This window comes from Ranitomeya variabilis, chromosome 5 (assembly GCF_051348905.1).
Source record: "Ranitomeya variabilis isolate aRanVar5 chromosome 5, aRanVar5.hap1, whole genome shotgun sequence".
Classification (NCBI taxonomy): domain Eukaryota; kingdom Metazoa; phylum Chordata; class Amphibia; order Anura; family Dendrobatidae; genus Ranitomeya; species Ranitomeya variabilis.
The window spans coordinates 249,849,145-249,869,744 of NC_135236.1; the positions used below are offsets into that span (position 1 = coordinate 249,849,145).

At 44.6% G+C, this 20,600-nt stretch overlaps 2 protein-coding genes across 2 annotated transcripts in view; one reads left to right on the plus strand and one right to left on the minus strand.

Moving 5' to 3' along the window:
* The window catches only part of PPIB (peptidylprolyl isomerase B), a 40,192-nt gene that overhangs the window by 16,508 nt on the left and 3,084 nt on the right, over nt 1-20,600 (minus strand). The window lies entirely within an intron of this gene.
* LOC143775642 (uncharacterized) lies at nt 5,473-7,015 on the plus strand. The gene is made up of 3 exons (XM_077264009.1): nt 5,473-5,611; nt 5,705-5,852; nt 5,932-7,015. The coding sequence occupies exon 3, from the start codon at nt 5,954-5,956 to the stop codon at nt 6,584-6,586; it is 633 nt and encodes a 210-aa protein (XP_077120124.1). The 5' UTR covers nt 5,473-5,611; nt 5,705-5,852; nt 5,932-5,953; the 3' UTR covers nt 6,587-7,015.

The window sequence follows — 20,600 nt, forward strand, 5'->3', positions numbered from 1 at the left end:
CCACGTATGTAAGTGCCACGTATGCAAGTGCCACGTATGTAAGTGCCACGTGCCACGTATGTAAGTGCCACGTATGTAAGTGCCACGTGCCACGTATGTAAGTGCCACGTATGTAAGTGCCACGTATGTAAGTGCCACGTGCCACGTATGTAAGTGCCACGTATGTAAGTGCCACGTATGTAAGTGCCACGTATGTAAGTGCCACGTATGTAAGTGCCACGTATGTAAGTGCCACGTATGTAAGTGCCACGTGCCACGTATATAAGTGCCACGTATGTAAGTGCCACGTATGTAAGTGCCACGTGCCACGTATGTAAGTGCCACGTGCCACGTATGTAAGTGCCACGTATGTAAGTGCCACGTATGTAAGTGCCACGTATGTAAGTGCCACGTGCCACGTATGTAAGTGCCACGTATGTAAGTGCCACGTATGTAAGTGCCACGTGCCACGTATGTAAGTGCCACGTATGTAAGTGCCACGTGCCACGTATGTAAGTGCCACGTATGTAAGTGCCACGTGCCACGTATGTAAGTGCCACGTATGTAAGTGCCACGTGCCACGTATGTAAGTGCCACGTGCCACGTATGTAAGTGCCACGTATGTAAGTGCCACGTGCCACGTATGTAAGTGCCACGTATGTAAGTGCCACGTGCCACGTATATAAGTGCCACGTATGTAAGTGCCACGTGCCACGTATTTAAGGACAATGGCTCCTGCAGTGCATCACTGAGGTTACTATAGTTCACTGGTCTCAATTTATGGCAAAAAGCTGCGTGGGAACTTTCTCATACAGCATGCCATAAAGTGAAACTAGGGACTATTTTCTCACAGGGGCGTAGGAATACATTGTGGGGAATACATTGTGGAAGGATACCTTCCTCCCCTCATTGTCTTCCTGGTGCCCCTGGAGAGTGGTTGCATCAGCAGATGCTCCTGTTCTCCACGGGAGATCGTCGTGGGACACTCGTTTTAATTGGATTTCTGCGGATCAGGGAGTATATTGGTTGTTTATTATTTTAATATTTTTTATGACACTGGCTTCGGGGATCAAAGTGACAAGTGATGGTGAGTATGTAATGTATGTTATATGTACTGTATGTCTGTATGTATGTACTGTATGTCTGTATGTCTGTATGCGCATGTCGTCGCATGGCGCCGCATGGCGCATGTCGTACGCCGTCGCATGGCGCATGCAGTCGCATGGCGCATGCCGTTGCGTGGCGCATGTCGTCGCATGGCGCATGACGTCGCATGTCGTTGCATGGCGCATGCAGTCGCGTGGCGCATGCCGTTGCGTGGCGCATGTCGTCGCATGGCGCATGTCGTCGTACGCCGTCGCATGGCGCATGCAGTCGCGTGGCGCATGCAGTCGCGTGGCGCATGCCGTTGCGTGGCGCATGTCGGCGCATGGCGCATGTCGTCGCATGGCGCATGTCGTCGTACGCCGTCGCATGGCGCATGCAGTCGCGTGGCGCATGTCGGCGCATGTTCTGTATGTGTGTATGTACTGTATATGTGTGTGTGTTTTTTTTTTTTTTTTGTTTGTTTTTGTTTTTTTTTTACATTCAACACATTAGCCGGATGATGGGACTACTACTGTCCCATCATTGGCTACTGTGTCACTGACTGTCACTGTAGCAGGCAGAGCCCGATGGGACTTGTAGTCCCATCGGACAATGCCTGCACACAGAGACACACACACACACACACCAAAGACCACCCCACCCCCCGCAGCAGACCCAGCACATACCCATACATACACACGGGGGGCGGGGGCGGGGGGGACACGGCACACACACAGGGCGCACACGGCACACACACAGTGGGGGGACACACGGGGGATACTTACCGTCTCGATCAGCAGCCCCACGTTTATGGTCATTCTGTTGAATGACTCCATGCTGCTTCACTGGGGGGGCGGGGGCTTCCCTCTTCCTGTCCGACGTCACGTCCGGTCCTGGGTGTCAGCCCCTCCGTACAAAGACGCCGACACCCAGGACAAAGGCGCTGTGTGTGGACGGTAAGATGGGGCCCTATGGGGACACGCAGACACGCCGCTGCGTAAAGAATTGACATGTCAATTCTTTTTACGCCGGCGTGTTTGCAGACAAAAGCGCCGCGTTTTTTTGCGGTGTGTCTGAACGGCAAAGTGAATTTCTCATTCACTTTGCCGGCAGACGAAAATGACATTGCGCATTTTTGAAAAGCGCCCGCAAAATAGCGCTCAAAAATGCGCTATGTCTGAAAGTAGCCTAAGGCTACTTTCAGACATAGCGCATTTTTGAGCGCTATTTTGCGGGCGCTTTTCAAAAATGCGCAATGTCATTTTCGTCTGCCGGCAAAGTGAATGAGAAATTCACTTTGCCGTTCAGACACACCGCAAAAAAACGCGGCGCTTTTGTCTGCAAACACGCCGGCGTAAAAAGAATTGACATGTCAATTCTTTACGCAGCGGCGTGTCTGCGTGTCCCCATAGGGCCCCATCTTACCGTCCACACACAGCGCCTTTGTCCTGGGTGTCGGCGTCTTTGTACGGAGGGGCTGACACCCAGGACCGGACGTGACGTCGGACAGGAAGAGGGAAGCCCCCGCCCCCCCAGTGAAGCAGCATGGAGTCATTCAACAGAATGACCATAAACGTGGGGCTGCTGATCGAGACGGTAAGTATCCCCCGTGTGTCCCCCCACTGTGTGTGTGCCGTGTGCGCCCTGTGTGTGTGCCGTGTCCCCCCCGCCCCCGCCCCCCGTGTGTATGTATGGGTATGTGCTGGGTCTGCTGCGGGGGGTGGGGTGGTCTTTGGTGTGTGTGTGTGTGTGTCTCTGTGTGCAGGCATTGTCCGATGGGACTACAAGTCCCATCGGGCTCTGCCTGCTACAGTGACAGTCAGTGACACAGTAGCCAATGATGGGACAGTAGTAGTCCCATCATCCGGCTAATGTGTTGAATGTAAAAAAAAAACAAAAACAAACAAAAAAAAAAAAAAAACACACACACATATACAGTACATACACACATACAGAACATGCGCCGACATGCGCCACGCGACTGCATGCGCCATGCGACGGCGTACGACGACATGCGCCATGCGACGACATGCGCCATGCGCCGACATGCGCCACGCAACGGCATGCGCCACGCGACTGCATGCGCCACGCGACTGCATGCGCCATGCGACGGCGTACGACGACATGCGCCATGCGACGACATGCGCCACGCAACGGCATGCGCCACGCGACTGCATGCGCCATGCAACGACATGCGACGTCATGCGCCATGCGACGACATGCGCCACGCAACGGCATGCGCCATGCGACTGCATGCGCCATGCGACGGCGTACGACATGCGCCATGCGGCGCCATGCGACGACATGCGCATACAGACATACAGTACATACATACAGACATACAGTACATATAACATACATTACATACTCACCATCACTTGTCACTTTGATCCCCGAAGCCAGTGTCATAAAAAATATTAAAATAATAAACAACCAATATACTCCCTGATCCGCAGAAATCCAATTAAAACGAGTGTCCCACGACGATCTCCCGTGGAGAACAGGAGCATCTGCTGATGCAACCACTCTCCAGGGGCACCAGGAAGACAATGAGGGGAGGAAGGTATCCTTCCACAATGTATTCCCCACAATGTATTCCTACGCCCCTGTGAGAAAATAGTCCCTAGTTTCACTTTATGGCATGCTGTATGAGAAAGTTCCCACGCAGCTTTTTGCCATAAAGTGAGACCAGTGAACTATAGTAACCTCAGTGATGCACTGCAGGAGCCATTGTCCTTAAATACGTGGCACGTGGCACTTACATACGTGGCACTTATATACGTGGCACGTGGCACTTACATACGTGGCACTTACATACGTGGCACGTGGCACTTACATACGTGGCACTTACATACGTGGCACGTGGCACTTACATACGTGGCACGTGGCACTTACATACGTGGCACTTACATACGTGGCACGTGGCACTTACATACGTGGCACTTACATACGTGGCACGTGGCACTTACATACGTGGCACTTACATACGTGGCACGTGGCACTTACATACGTGGCACTTACATACGTGGCACTTACATACGTGGCACGTGGCACTTACATACGTGGCACTTACATACGTGGCACTTACATACGTGGCACTTACATACGTGGCACGTGGCACTTACATACGTGGCACGTGGCACTTACATACGTGGCACTTACATACGTGGCACTTATATACGTGGCACGTGGCACTTACATACGTGGCACTTACATACGTGGCACTTACATACGTGGCACTTACATACGTGGCACTTACATACGTGGCACTTACATACGTGGCACTTACATACGTGGCACGTGGCACTTACATACGTGGCACTTACATACGTGGCACTTACATACGTGGCACGTGGCACTTACATACGTGGCACTTACATACGTGGCACGTGGCACTTACATACGTGGCACTTGCATACGTGGCACTTACATACGTGGCACTTACATACGTGGCACGTGGCACTTACATACGTGGCACTTACATACGTGGCACTTACATACGTGGCACTTACATACGTGGCACGTGGCACTTACATACGTGGCACTTACATACGTGGCACTTACATACGTGGCACTTACATACGTGGCACTTACATACGTGGCACTTACATACGTGGCACTTACATACGTGGCACGTGGCACTTACATACGTGGCACTTACATACGTGGCACTTACATACGTGGCACGTGGCACTTACATACGTGGCACTTGCATACGTGGCACTTACATACGTGGCACTTACATACGTGGCACGTGGCACTTACATACGTGGCACTTACATACGTGGCACTTACATACGTGGCACTTACATACGTGGCACGTGGCACTTACATACGTGGCACTTACATACGTGGCACTTACATACGTGGCACTTACATACGTGGCACTTACATACGTGGCACTTACATACGTGGCACTTACATACGTGGCACGTGGCACTTACATACGTGGCACTTACATACGTGGCACGTGGCACTTACATACGTGGCACTTACATACGTGGCACTTACATACGTGGCACGTGGCACTTACATACGTGGCACTTACATACGTGGCACTTAAATACGTGGCACTTAAATACTTGGCACGTGGCACCGAAATACGTGATACGTGGCACTTAGATACGCAACTTGCTGCGTTCTCTGCGCCCTGCGTTGAATCCCTATTTATTTCCAATTTAGTTTTAAACCTAGCAAAATATTTATTAAAAAAACGCTCTTCACCGGATTTTCTGTCCCCTGTGCGTGTGTGTCCCCTGTGCGTGTGTGTCCCGTATGCGTGTGAAGGTAATAACAAGCAGTTGGGGTTGTCATTCCTCAGCAGCCTGTGTTACTTTTTCTGCCTCTATCAAGTTTGTCAAATTTTGTGTGTATAACTAGTAGTTAATGTTTTACCTTTTTTAGGTTCAAAACTTCCCATGTCTTTGGGATAAGGGGTGCCGGGAGTTTTCCAACAAATATACAAAAACTGCTTCCTGGCACAAGGTCTGTGTCACCCTCTATCCCCTGTACGAGTCATACACAAAGGAGCGGCAAAAAGAAATTGGTAAATATTTTCCATTTTGGAGGAGTATTTTTGAATTTCTTGTCTGTATGTAGTTGAATAGTATATTAATAGGTTCAATTTTTCACTTTTTAGTTTCAGCCTTGAGAACCCGCTGGAGGTCGGTGAGGGACAGATTTACACGGTCACGGTCAGAAGCACCAAGTGGCTCTGCGGCACCTGCTTCTCAAGGGCGTTTTGAACAGGAACTCCAATTTTTAAGCGGCAGTCTACATTACCGACCGTAAGTATCAGTAACGTCTTTAATTTTGAATAGAAAATAAAATGTATTAAAACTATTGTTTTGATGTTTCTCTTTACAGAACCATAGGCAATGTCCAGCCGATGACCGAAATCCCGGCCACAGCAACAACTCCAGTGTATGAACATGCTTCACAGCCTGCTACCAGCTCTCTTCCAAATGAGCCAAGGCCTGACCCTTCTACCCAAAATGATGATCTGCCCCTCTCCGAGACTAGTTCATTGGCATCGCCGCCGCCACCACCGCCACCAACACCACCTCCACCTCCAGCCTCAACACAGAGGAAGAGGAAAAGAGGCTCTTCAAAGGAGGATGAGGAGACGGCTGCCTTGGCAAGGGCAATTTCTCTAATTGATCGCCAACCTGAAGAGGATCAATTCTCAGCATATGGAACCACTCTAGCTTCCAGAATGCGTACTCTGTCCCCCGAGGTCCAGGACTCCTGCATGACGTATATTTCAATGGCGGTGACATGTTTTAAGAAGTATCCGCATATAAATCCAACCTTTGAAGAAATGGTTTGTTCACTAAACCACATCTGGCATCCACCGACGCCGACTCCTCTTGCACCTGCAGCAGCATTCAATAGACCTCTGCCATCTGCTCCAAGTGCTGCTGCAGGTGCACCAACATCCAGAGTAGTAGCCCAGTCTGAAGAACACCATCCAGACTGGAGCTACTACTCATATTCACAAAGCCTATATGAGGACCAGTAGGCATAATGTTGCTTTTCATGTTTAAAACGCCATGATGTCCAAGTCCACTCCTCAGTTTCCGCCAAGAGGGCATGTTTCCAGCTCTGATAAGTGTTGCGCAAGTGCCGAATGACTCACCGTCAGTGGTGACGAGGAAAGGGCCTTGCGCAATACTAATGAAAGCTGGAAGCATGCCCTCCTGGCGGCAATTAATGAGTGGACTTGGACATCCACAGGTTTATAATCCCATTTTGGGGATGTTATCCAGACTGGAGCTACTACTCATATTCACAAAGCCTATATGAGGACCAGTAGGCATAATGTTGCTTTTCATGTTTAAAACGCCATGATGTCCAAGTCCACTCCTCAGTTTCCGCCAAGAGGGCATGTTTCCAGCTCTGATTAGTGTTGCGCAAGTGCCGAATGACTCACCGTCAGTGGTGACGAGGAAAGGGCCTTGCGCAATACTAATGAAAGCTGGAAGCATGCCCTCCTGGCGGCAATTAATGAGTGGACTTAGACATCAACATGTTAGTTAAATTTTTTTTAATAAAAAGTTTGTGATGTTTAGAGGCTTTTCATTTTGAGAACGCCATGATGTCCAAGTCCACTCCTCAGTTTCCGCCAAGAGGGCATGTTTCCAGCTCTGATTAGTGTTGCGCAAGTGCCGAATGACTCACCGTCAGTGGTGACGAGGAAAGGGCCTTGCGCAATACTAATGAAAGCTGGAAGCATGCCCTCCTGGCGGCAATTAATGAGTGGACTTGGACATCCACAGGTTTATAATCCCATTTTGGGGATGTTTACAGTGTTTCCGTGTGGAATTTTGTTAATAACAAAAAAAAAAAACAACAAATCATTCTATTCTAAATTTTATTAGAAAAGTTTTTCAATTTTGACAGTTACTACAAATAAATATTTGAACTTTTAACTATGATGTAGTCTGCTTCTTTGATTTGTCGACCATGGCAAAAAATGGCGCCAACATGTTCATCGCTGCTGGGACTTGAATTCCTATGAAGTTGGTGTGGGACTTTCTCCTTGGGCTCTCTGCGGGTCCAGCTGCTCAACACCAACACAGAAGTATTGCCAGGGCACGGCACCTTCGGGACTCTGAAAATAGTTAGCGAAGGTTTCCCTCACACTAACACCTGAGTTGCATGGACGACCAGCTGACATGTAGAAGAAAGGAGTAAGGTCTGCCTGCTGTGTTTCATCTACAGGTTCGGATGCATGTTCTCTCATAAAGTTGTGAAGAACACAGCAGGCTCTAATTACACTGCCAACTGTTTCCTCCTCCAACTGGATAGTTGTGTGTAACACCCTCCACTGACTACTCAGGATTCCGAAGGCGCACTCCACATATCTACGTGCCCGGCTCAGCCGATAGTTAAATATGCTCTGCTGGGTATTCAGTCCCCTCCGTGGGTATGGGCGCAGCAGGTTTGGCTTCAGAGGAAAAGCCTCATCCGATACCAACACGAAGGGTACTGGATCTGTGGAACCCGGCAGAGGTTGTGGGGCTGGGAGCGTTCCGTGATTTTGAAAAATTTGCTGACCAAGCTCTGATCTTCCAAATACCCCCGAATCCCCACAACTGCCTGGTGCACCAACATCAATGGAGACAAACTTGTAATGTGCATCAGCCACTGCCATGAGGACCACGGAACAGTACTTTTTATAATTGAAGTACACTGATCCAGATCCTGGTGGCTTCTGCACCCTTACATGTTTGCCATCCAGTGCTCCCACACAGTTTGGGAAATTGGCTACAGCTTGAAAGCCTGCTGCAACCTGTAGCCAAGTCTCCTCGGTTGGGGAAGGCATCACGATGGGCTGCAATTTTTTCCAAAGCACGTCACATGTGCTCCTCACAATTCCGGAGATGGTGGATATACCAACCCGGAATTGAAAGTGCAGTGATGTGTAGCTCTCTCCTGTGGCCAGAAATCTAAAAAAGAAAAAGGACACTATATAGTAAACAAATTTCTAAACACAATTTAGAATCTGAAACCCAAAAGTCATACAAAAAATACCAACACATCCTGTAATTTAAAAAAAAAAAAAAAGGGCTACCTTTCTAATTGAAGCTACCTACATCTTCCTTTCTATCTAAAACATGACACTGCTGACCAGCTACACACAACAGTTTTAAAAAAATAAACCTATGTCACTGCCATCATGTGCTTCAAGCCTGGTTTTATAAAAAGTGATCTAATATGGCAGTTGTAGGAACATGAATATAGTTGCACCTCGGTCTACGAGCATAATCCGTTCCAGGACAGTCAATGATTTCCATAAGAAATCATTGAAACGCAGACGATCGGTTCTACACCTCATCTGGGGGCAGGGACACAGCCGGCTCTGCTACATGCCTGCCCCCAGATGCTCATACTCACCTGTCTTCATCCAGCAGAGCGCAGCGGGGTGAGTATAAGGGCATCTCACCTGTCTTCAGTCTCCCACGGGTCCAGCGATGTCTTCTCAGGAGCGCAGAGGTGAGTTTAATAAGCACATCGTACGGCCAGGACCTGTGGTGATGTCAGGGGACATGTGATCGGTCATCTGACAAGTCACATGTCCTCTGACATCACCACTGGTCCTAGCCGTACGATGTGATTATTATACTCAGCGCTGCGCTCCGGATAAGACATCGCTGGACCCGGGGGAGACTGAAGACAGGTGAGTGGATCTTCAGTCAGCGCCCGGGCATGCTCAGCAGCTGACGTGCGCGGTATATCCAGCCGCGCTCAGCAGCTCTGTTGCCGGGGCGCACTCAGCAGCTGATGGAGCGGCATATACTGCCGCGCCATCAGCGCTGATGGCGGGCACATTGGGAGGCGAGATTTGCTCGCTGACCGAAGTCTGCTTGCTGATCGAAGCAGATTTTGGCCAGATAGTAAACTCGTCTTTCAAGAAACTCGGACTGCGAGGAACTCGCAGATTGAGGTTCGACTCTACGTTAATGACTATACTTACCGCAAGGTGATGAGCAGCCGTTGTTCCGCAGAGATCGCTTGCCGCATCCTCGTATCCTGGAAAGTCAAGTCTTCACAAACTATATTCAGCAGGCGATCGAAATCCTGAATGTTCATTCGTGTGAACCGCTGGAATCGGTCTGGAAAGCTGTAGGAAACATTTTTGGATCAAAAATGATGTAGATAAGTACATATCTATTTTGATTTTGTACATTGATAATGGAAAAAAAAAAAAAAAACAAAACAATACACATTACATAACACCCACTTGCCATGAATAGAGGACACCCCCTAGAAATCAGATATACTACGAGGGGAACTGCTGAATAGAAGGCACTCTATATCTATGGTAGAAGAACTCACAGGAGTGTCAGGAATAACGTACAGCAAACAATGTGGAGTACCGGAAAAATAATATTATAGGTTCCCTTACAAAGAAGGAGATTATAGGGATACCCTATTGGGGGATGCAAGGGGAAGATAGTAGGTTGCAATAAAACATGCTTTGGAAGAAAAGGTGCATGTTTCCGACCAAACATTTTTAGGGGCCAACAGGGTACAAACTTACGTTCTTAAGTCCTGATATAGGTTTTGAAAAGTTCCCTTCTCGTCACGTTCTTCCAGAATGGGATGCACCCAAATCCTTTTTGGCTGTTTACGTGCCTAAAAAAAAATTATACCTTAATAAGCGGGCATCACACGTCACGATATTGCTTGCGATATTGTGCGCGAAGAGGCTGACGGGAAGTCGATAGAGCGATGTAAAATTATCGCTTGCTTCCCGTCACACCTATCAATATCGCTCATAGGGACTCCTATGCGACGCAGCAGCGATGCTGTGGGCGATCTAGCGAGCCCTATCTCCAGAATGGCAGATCGCACAAAATACATCGCTGAGCTCCTGTCACACGCAGCGATGCACACTTTGCCACACTCAATTATTGCCAGTGAAATGCTCATGATCATCAACCAGCGATCAGCGAACAAGAAAACAAATCGCTGGTTGCTGCGCCCTGTCACACGGGCCAACGTCGCTCATACGTCACATGAGCGATGAAAACATCTGGAGTTATTAGCGATGTCACCAGCGATATTGTGCCGTGTGACGGGCGCTTTATAGTGATTAAACAACTGAGGTGAATACTTTCCAAACATGCACTGGGGGAGACAGAGACGAGACACACCGCACGGAAACAGCTAGTAGTCACATCCATGGTACCTACCAGTCTGCGGCGAAGGACTTCAGCAATCATAATGATCCCCAGCTGATGTCTGTTCCGCTTGCTGAGGCGTCTTTGGCTCAAGGCCATTGCAGCTGGCAGAATCGACATGATGTTAACTCCAGTGTGTATTGTATTCTGAGTCATAAAGACAGGAAATGACCTCAATGACTCTTTTTTTTTCCCCCTTTTTTTTTTTTTTCAAACAAACTTTAGTTTCAGTACACAATGCTGAAAAAAACGCAGCTGCAAAAAACGCAGCAAAAAACGCAGTGTGTGAAAGCAGCTGCGTTTTTTGCCTGCGTAAAAAAACGCAGGTAAAGCAGCAGCAAAATACGCGCGCGTAAAAATACGCAGCAAATATGCTGTGTGTGAAAGTAGCCTTAGAGGTTGATGCGCTTCAAATTCCACTTAAAAAAAAAAGAAGTGTGAAATTAGAGTTTTGATGTGTGCACGCCTGTCCTCTGGCATCAGGTAACCAGACACTACAGCTATGTGGAAGTCGCCCTGACATGCCAGAAGAGGTGTAAGATTTCCAGTATGCGTGCATCTGTGTCCACCACCATCAGTAATGCCAGGCAGGGACCACAGAGCCATTTCTCAGGATCCCTAGGGTATATTTACATGCAGCAGCTTTGTTACCAAAATGTCAGCGAACTCTTGCACCTTGCCTTCAGATTCATACACAATGTTCACGTGTGAATGCTGTCCACGTGTAGATCTGACACAATAGAGCTATTGGACCAGTTCACATGTACGAGCTTCCGCAGAATGTCGCAGCGTGCACTTTGGCCTCATTCCTGAATAAGTCTCTCCCATCCCAAGTCCACGGATCTGAACGCACAGATACCAAACGGATTCACCTTGGATACAAAATCATCCGGACTGGCTTTTTATTGGTAAAGCATACGAGGGCTAAAGGGGCCGTCCACTACATTCTGTCACGCCCCCACTGATTTAACCTTTGGATATTATTTTTGTAAATGCGTCTTGTTGCCATCTGTGCCTGTGAGAGGCGCTATTATCTCTGACCGCTCACAGGCACCACATGACCTCAGCTGCAGCCGACATCCGCTAATGCCAAGTTCCAGAATCCCTTGCATCCCCCGGGTGTGACCCAGTCATGTGCTCCCCTCCTGAGTGACTGGTCAGTGGGCGAAGTCTCACCGCACGTCACAGCCCAGTACCCAGCGCGCGCTTGTGGCTAATGAAAGCAGAGGAGAGAGGGAAAGCGCGTGCTGTGATACTATGATACACATATATGGCTGAGCACACAGTGTGTACGGTAATATATATATATATATATATATATATATATATATATATATATATATATATATATATATATATATATATATATATATATATATATATATAGCTGAGCATACAGTGTGTACGGTAATATATATATGTATATATATATATCTGAGCATACAGTGTGTACGGTAATATATATATATATGGCTGAGCATAGTGTGTACGGTAATATATATATGTATATATATATGGCTGAGCATAAAGTGTGTACGGTAATATATATATGTATATATATATGGCTGAGCATACAGTGTGTACGGTAATATATATATGTATATATATATGGCTGAGCATACAGTGTGTACGGTAATATATATATATATGGCTGAGCATAGTGTGTACGGTAATATATATATGTATATATATATGGCTGAGCATACAGTGTGTACGGTAATATATATATGTATATATATATGGCTGAGCATACAGTGTGTACGGTAATATATATATATATATATATATATATATATATATATATATATATATGGCTGAGCATACAGTGTGTACGGTAATATATATATGTATATATATATGGCTGAGCATACAGTGTGTACGGTAATATATATATATATATATATCTGAGCATACAGTGTGAACGGTAATGTATATATATATATATATATATATATATATATATATATCTGAGCATACAGTGTGTACGGTAATATATATATATATATATATATATATATATATGGCTGAGCATACAGTGTGTACGGTAATATATATATGTATATATATATGGCTGAGCATACAGTGTGTACGGTAATATATATATATATGGCTGAGCATAGTGTGTACGGTAATATATATATGTATATATATATATGGCTGAGCATACAGTGTACGGTAATATATATATGTATATATATATATGGCTGAGCATACAGTGTGTACGGTTATATATATATATATATATATATATATATATATGGCTGAGCATACAGTGTGTACGGTAATATATATATGTATATATATATGGCTGAGCATACAGTGTGTACGGTAATATATATATATATATATATATCTGAGCATACAGTGTGAACGGTAATATATATATATATATATATATATATATATATATATATCTGAGCATACAGTGTGTACGGTAATATATATATGTATATATATATATGGCTGAGCATACAGTGTGTACGGTAATATATATATGTATATATATATATGGCTGAGCATACAGTGTGTACGGTAATATATATATATATATCTGAGCATACAGTGTGAACGGTTATATATATATATATATATATCTGAGCATACAGTGTGTACGGTAATATATATATATATATATATATATATATATATATGGCTGAGCATACAGTGTGTACGGTAATATATATATGTATATATATATGGCTGAGCATACAGTGTGTACGGTAATATATATATGTATATATATATGGCTGAGCATACAGTGTGTACGGTAATATATATATATATATATATATATATATATATATATATATATATGGCTGAGCATACAGTGTGTACGGTAATATATATATGTATATATATATGGCTGAGCATACAGTGTGTACGGTAATATATATATATATATCTGAGCATACAGTGTGAACGGTAATATATATATATATATATATATATATATATATATATATATCTGAGCATACAGTGTGTACGGTAATATATATATATATATATATATATATATAGCTGAGCATACAGTGTGTACGGTAATATATATATGTATATATATGGCTGAGCATACAGTGTGTACGGTAATATATATGGCTGAGCATAGTGTGTACGGTAATATATATATGGCTGAGCACACAGTGTGTACGGTAATATATATATATGGCTGAGCATAGAGCATACAGTGTGTACGGTTATATATATATATATCTGAGCATACAGTGTGTACGGTAATATATATATATCTGAGCATACAGTGTGAACGGTAATATATATATATATATATATATATATATATATATATATATCTGAGCATACAGTGTGTACGGTAATATATATATATATATATATATATATATATATATATATGGCTGAGCATACAGTGTGTACGGTAATATATATATGTATATATATATATATATATATATATATATATGGCTGAGCATACAGTGTGTACGGTAATATATATATGTATATATATATGGCTGAGCATACAGTGTGTACGGTAATATATATATATGGCTGAGCATAGTGTGTACGGTAATATATATATGGCTGAGCACACAGTGTGTACGGTAATATATATATATATGGCTGAGCATAGTGTGTACGGTAATATATATATATGGCTGAGCACACAGTGTGTACGGTAATATATATATATAGCTGAGCATAGTGTGTACGGTAATATATATATGGCTGAGCACACAGTGTGTACGGTAATATATATATATGGCTGAGCATAGTGTGTACGGTAATATATATATATGGCTGAGCACACAGTGTGTACGGTAATATATATATATGGCTGAGCATACAGTGTGTACGGTAATATATATATATATATATATATATATATATGGCTGAGCATACAGTGTGTACGGTAATATATATATATATATATATATATGGCTGAGCATAGTGTGTACGGTAATATATATATATATATATATATGGCTGAGCACACAGTGTGTACAGTAATATATATGGCTGAGCACACAGTGTGTACGGTAATATATATATATGGCTGAGCATACAGTGTGTACGGTAATATATATATATATATATATGGCTGAGCATACAGTGTGTACGGTAATATATATATATATATATATGGCTGAGCATACAGTGTGTACGGTAATATATATATATATGGCTGAGCATACAGTGTGTACGGTAATATATATATGGCTGAGCATACAGTGTGTACGGTAATATATATATATGGCTGAGCATACAGTGTGTACAGTAATATATATATATGGCTGAGCACACAGTGTGTACGGTAATATATATATATGGCTGAGCATACAGTGTGTACGGTAATATATATATATATATATATATATATATATATATATATATATATATATGGCTGAGCATACAGTGTGTACGGTAATATATATATATATATATATAGCTGAGCATACAGTGTGTACGGTAATATATATATATATGGCTGAGCATACAGTGTGTATGGTTATATATATATATATATATATATATATATATATATATATAGCTGAGCATACAGTGTGTACGGTAATATATATATATATATATATATATATATATATATATATATATATATATACATGGCTGAGCATCGTGTGTACGGTAATATATACATATATATATATATATAGCTGAGCATAGTGTGTACGGTAATATATATATATGGCTGAGCATACAGTGTGTACGGTAATATATATATATGGCTGAGCATAGTGTGTACGGTAATATATACATATATATATATAGCTGAGCATAGTGTGTACGGTAATATATATATATATGGCTGAGCATAGTGTGTACGGTAATATATATATATATGGCTGAGCATAGTGTGTACGGTATTATATATATATGGCTGAGCATACAGTGTGTACGGTAATATATATATATGGCTGAGCATACAGTGTGTACGGTAATATATATATATGGCTGAGCATACAGTGTGTACGGTAATAAATATATATGGCTGAGCATACAGTGTGTACGGTAATAAATATATATGGCTGAGCATAGTGTGTACGGTAATATATATATGGCTGAGCATACAGTGTGTACGGTAATATATATATATATATATGGCTGAGCATAGTGTGTACGGTAATATATATATATGGCTGAGCATAGTGTGTACGGAAATATATATATATGGCGCAGCATACAGTGTGTACGGTAATATATATGGCTGAGCATACAGTGTGTATGTATATATGTATATATATATATAGCTGAGCATACAGTGTGTACGGTAATATATATATATAGCTGAGCATACAGTGTGTACGGTAATATATATATGGCTGAGCATACAGTGTGTACGGCAATATATATGGCTGAGCACAGTGTGTACGGTAATATATATATACTAGCTATTGAACCCGTTCTACGCCCGGGTGGCGAGCATTTATATTGGTATATGGTCTCCATCCTGTCATGTGCTGCTCCATCCTGCGCCCCCATCCTGTCATGTGCTCCCATCCTGCGCCCCCATCCTGTCATGTGCTGCTCCATCCTACACCCCCATCCTGTCATGTGCTGCTCCATCCTGCGCCTGTGCGTGGCGGTGCCGGGTGCGGGCGGCTGTGCGTGGCGGTGCCGAGTGCGGGCGGCTGTGCGTGGCGGTGCCGAGTGCGGGCGGCTGTGCGTGGCGGTGCCGAGTGCGGGCGGCTGTGCGTGGCGGTGCCGAGTGCGGGCGGCTGTGCGTGGCGGTGCCGAGTGCGGGCGGCTGTGCGTGGCGGTGCCGAGTGCGGGCGGCTGTGCGTGGCGGTGCCGAGTGCGGGCGGCTGTGCGTGGCGGTGCCGAGTGCGGGCGGCTGTGCGTGGCGGTGCCGAGTGCGGGCGGCTGTGCGTGGCGGTGCCGAGTGCGGGCGGCTGTGCGTGGCGGTGCCGAGTGCGGGCGGCTGTGCGTGGCTGTGCCGAGTGCGGGCGGCTGTGCCGAGTGCGGGCGGCTGTGGCGAGTGCGGGCGGCTGTGGCGAGTGCGGGCGGCTGTGGCGAGTGCGGGCGGCTGTGGCGAGTGCGGGCGGCTGTGGCGAGTGCGGGCGGCTGTGGCGAGTGCGGGCGGCTGTGGCGAGTGCGGGCGGCTGTGGCGAGTGCGGGCGGCTGTGGCGAGTGCGGGCGGCTGTGCTGAGCGCGGGCGGCTGTGCGTGGCAGTGCTGAGCGCGGGCGGCTGTGCGTGGCGGTGCTGAGCGCGGGCGGCTGTGCGTGGCAGTGCTGAGCGCGGGCGGCTGTGCGTGGCGGTGCTGAGTGCGGGCGGCTGTGCGTGGCTGTGGTGAGTGCGGGCGGCTGTGCGTGGCTGTGGTGGGCGCCGAGTGCCGGGGGCCTGAGCAGGCGGGGACACCTGTGCGCTGTGGGGGTCAGGTGCCGGAGTCGCCGCTAGCTCAGGCCCCTGGGACTTGCTATATTCACCTGTCCCCCGTTCCATCGATGCACGCTGCTTTATCCTCCACATCCTCTGGCTGTGACTGTTCAGTCAGAGGGCGGCGCGCATTAAGCGCGTCATCGTGCCCTCTGAACTGAATTTCACAGGCAGAGGATGTGGAGGATGGAGCAGCGTGCATCGATGGAACGGGGGACAGGTGAATATAGCATACTCACCCTCCTGGCTCGTCCCTGCTTCTCTGTTGGAGATCGCGGTGTGCGTTCAGTGCTTACGCATACCGCGATCTCCTGGGAGCGTCACTCTGTGGCGTCCAGACTGCGCCGGCGCTTGCGCAGTCTATAAAGGCTTCGGACAGAGTGACGCTCCCAACGTTATATTATAGATATATATGGCCGAGCATACAGTGTGTATGGATAGATAGATATATATATATATCTGAGCATAGTGTGTACGGTAATATATATATATGGCTGAGCACGGTGTGTACGGTAATATATATATATATGTCTGAGCATAGTGTGTACGGTAATATATATATGTCTGAGCATAGTGTGTACGGTAATATATATATATAGCTGAGCACGGTGTGTACGGTAATATCTATATGGCGGAGCATACAGTGTGTACGGTAATAAATATATGGCGGAGCATAGTGTGTACGGTAATATATATGGCTGAGCACAGTGTGTACGGTAATATCTGTATGGCGGAGCATACAGTGTGTACGGTAATATATATATGGCGGAGCATAGTGTGTACGGTAATATATATATATATATATGTCTGAGCATAGTGTGTACGGTAATATATATGGCTGAGCACAGTGTGTACGGTAATATCTGTATGGCGGAGCATACAGTGTGTACGGTAATATATATATGGCGGAGCATAGTGTGTACGGTAATATATATATATATATATATGGCTGAGCATAGTGTGTACGGTAATATATATATATGGCTGAGCACAGTGTGTACGGTAATATCTATATGGCGGAGCATACAGTGTGTACGGTAATATATATATGGCGGAGCATAGTGCGTACGGTAATATATATATATATATGGCTGAGCATACAGTGTGTACGGTAATATATATATGGCTGAGCACAGTGTGTACGGTAATATCTATATGGCTGAGCATAGTGTGTACGGTAATATCTATATGGCGGAGCATAGTGTGTACGGTAATATATATATATGGCTGAGCACGGTGTGTACGGTAATATATATATGGCTGAGCACAGTGTGTACGGTAATATCTATATGGCGGAGCATAGTGTGTACGGTAATATATATATGGCTGAGCATAGTGTGTACGGTAATATATGGCTGAGCATACAGTGTGTACAGTAATATCTATATGGCGGAGCATAGTGTGTACGGTAATATCTATATGGCGGAGCATAGTGTGTACGGTAATATATATATAGCTGAGCAGTGTGTACGGTAATATATATGGCTGAGCATAGTGTGTACGGTAATACATATATATGGCTGAGCACGGTGTGTACGGTAATATATATATGGCGGAGCATACAGTGTGTACGGTAATATATGGCTGAGCATAGTGTGTACGGTAATATATATATATATAGCTGAGCAGTGTGTACGGTAATATATATGGCTGAGCATAGTGTGTACGGTAATACATATATATGGCTGAGCACGGTGTGTACGGTAATATATATATGGCGGAGCATACAGTGTGTACGGTAATATATGGCTGAGCATAGTGTGTACGGTAATATATATATATAGCTGAGCAGTGTGTACGGTAATATATATGGCTGAGCATAGTGTGTACGGTAATACATATATATGGCTGAGCACGGTGTGTACGGTAATATATATGGCGGAGCATACAGTGTGTACGGTAATATATGGCGGAGCATAGTGTGTACGGTAATATCTATATGGCGGAGCATAGTGTGTACGGTAATATATATATGGCTGAGCACGGTGTGTATGGTAATATATATATGGCGGAGCATAGTGTGTACGGTAACATATATATATATATATATAGCTGAGCATACAGTGTGTACGGTAATATATGGCTGAGCACAGTGTGTACGGTAATATCTATATGGCGGAGCATAGTGTGTACGGTAATATATATATGGCTGAGCACAGTATGTACGGTAATATATATATGGCGGAGCATAGTGTGTACGGTAACATATATATATATATATAGCTGAGCATACAGTGTGTACGGTAATATATGGCTGAGCACAGTGTGTACGGTAATATCTATATGGCGGAGCATAGTGTGTACGGTAATATATATATGGCTGAGCACAGTATGTACGGTAATATATATATGGCGGAGCATAGTGTGTACGGTAACATATATATATATATATATAGCTGAGCATACAGTGTGTACGGTAATATATGGCTGAGCACAGTGTGTACGGTAATATCTATATGGCGGAGCATAGTGTGTACGGTAATATCTATATGGCGGAGCATAGTGTGTACGGTAATATATATATGGCGGAGCATAGTGTGTACGGTAATATATATATAGCTGAGCATACAGTGTGTACGGTAATATATGGCTGAGCACAGTGTGTACGGTAATATCTATATGGCGGAGCATAGTGTGTACGGTAATATATATATGGCTGAGCACAGTATGTACGGTAATATATATATGGCGGAGCATAGTGTGTACGGTAACATATATATATATATATAGCTGAGCATACAGTGTGTACGGTAATATATGGCTGAGCACAGTGTACGGTAATATCTATATGGCGGAGCATAGTGTGTACGGTAATATATATATGGCTGAGCACAGTATGTACGGTAATATATATATGGCGGAGCATAGTGTGTACGGTAACATTATATATATATATATATATATATATAGCTGAGCATACAGTGTGTACGGTAATATATGGCTGAGCACAGTGTGTACGGTAATATCTATATGGCGGAGCATAGTGTGTACGGTAATATCTATATGGCGGAGCATAGTGTGTACGGTAATATATATATGGCGGAGCATAGTGTGTACGGTAATATATATATATATAGCTGAGCATACAGTGTGTACGGTAATATATGGCTGAGCACAGTGTGTACGGTAATATCTATATGGCGGAGCATAGTGTGTACGGTAATATATATATGGCTGAGCACAGTATGTACGGTAATATATATATGGCGGAGCATAGTGTGTACGGTAACATATATATATATATATAGCTGAGCATACAGTGTGTACGGTAATATATGGCTGAGCACAGTGTGTACGGTAATATCTATATGGCGGAGCATAGTGTGTACGGTAATATCTATATGGCGGAGCATAGCGTGTACGGTAATATATATATGGCGGAGCATAGTGTGTACGGTAATATATATATATATAGCTGAGCATACAGTGTGTACGGTAATATATGGCTGAGCACAGTGTGTACGGTAATATCTATATGG

What these genes read in the sequence shown, in the direction of transcription:
- LOC143775642 (XM_077264009.1), top strand. Translation starts at nt 5,954, where the DNA reads ATGACCGAAATCCCGGCCACAGCAACAACTCCAGTGTATGAACATGCT.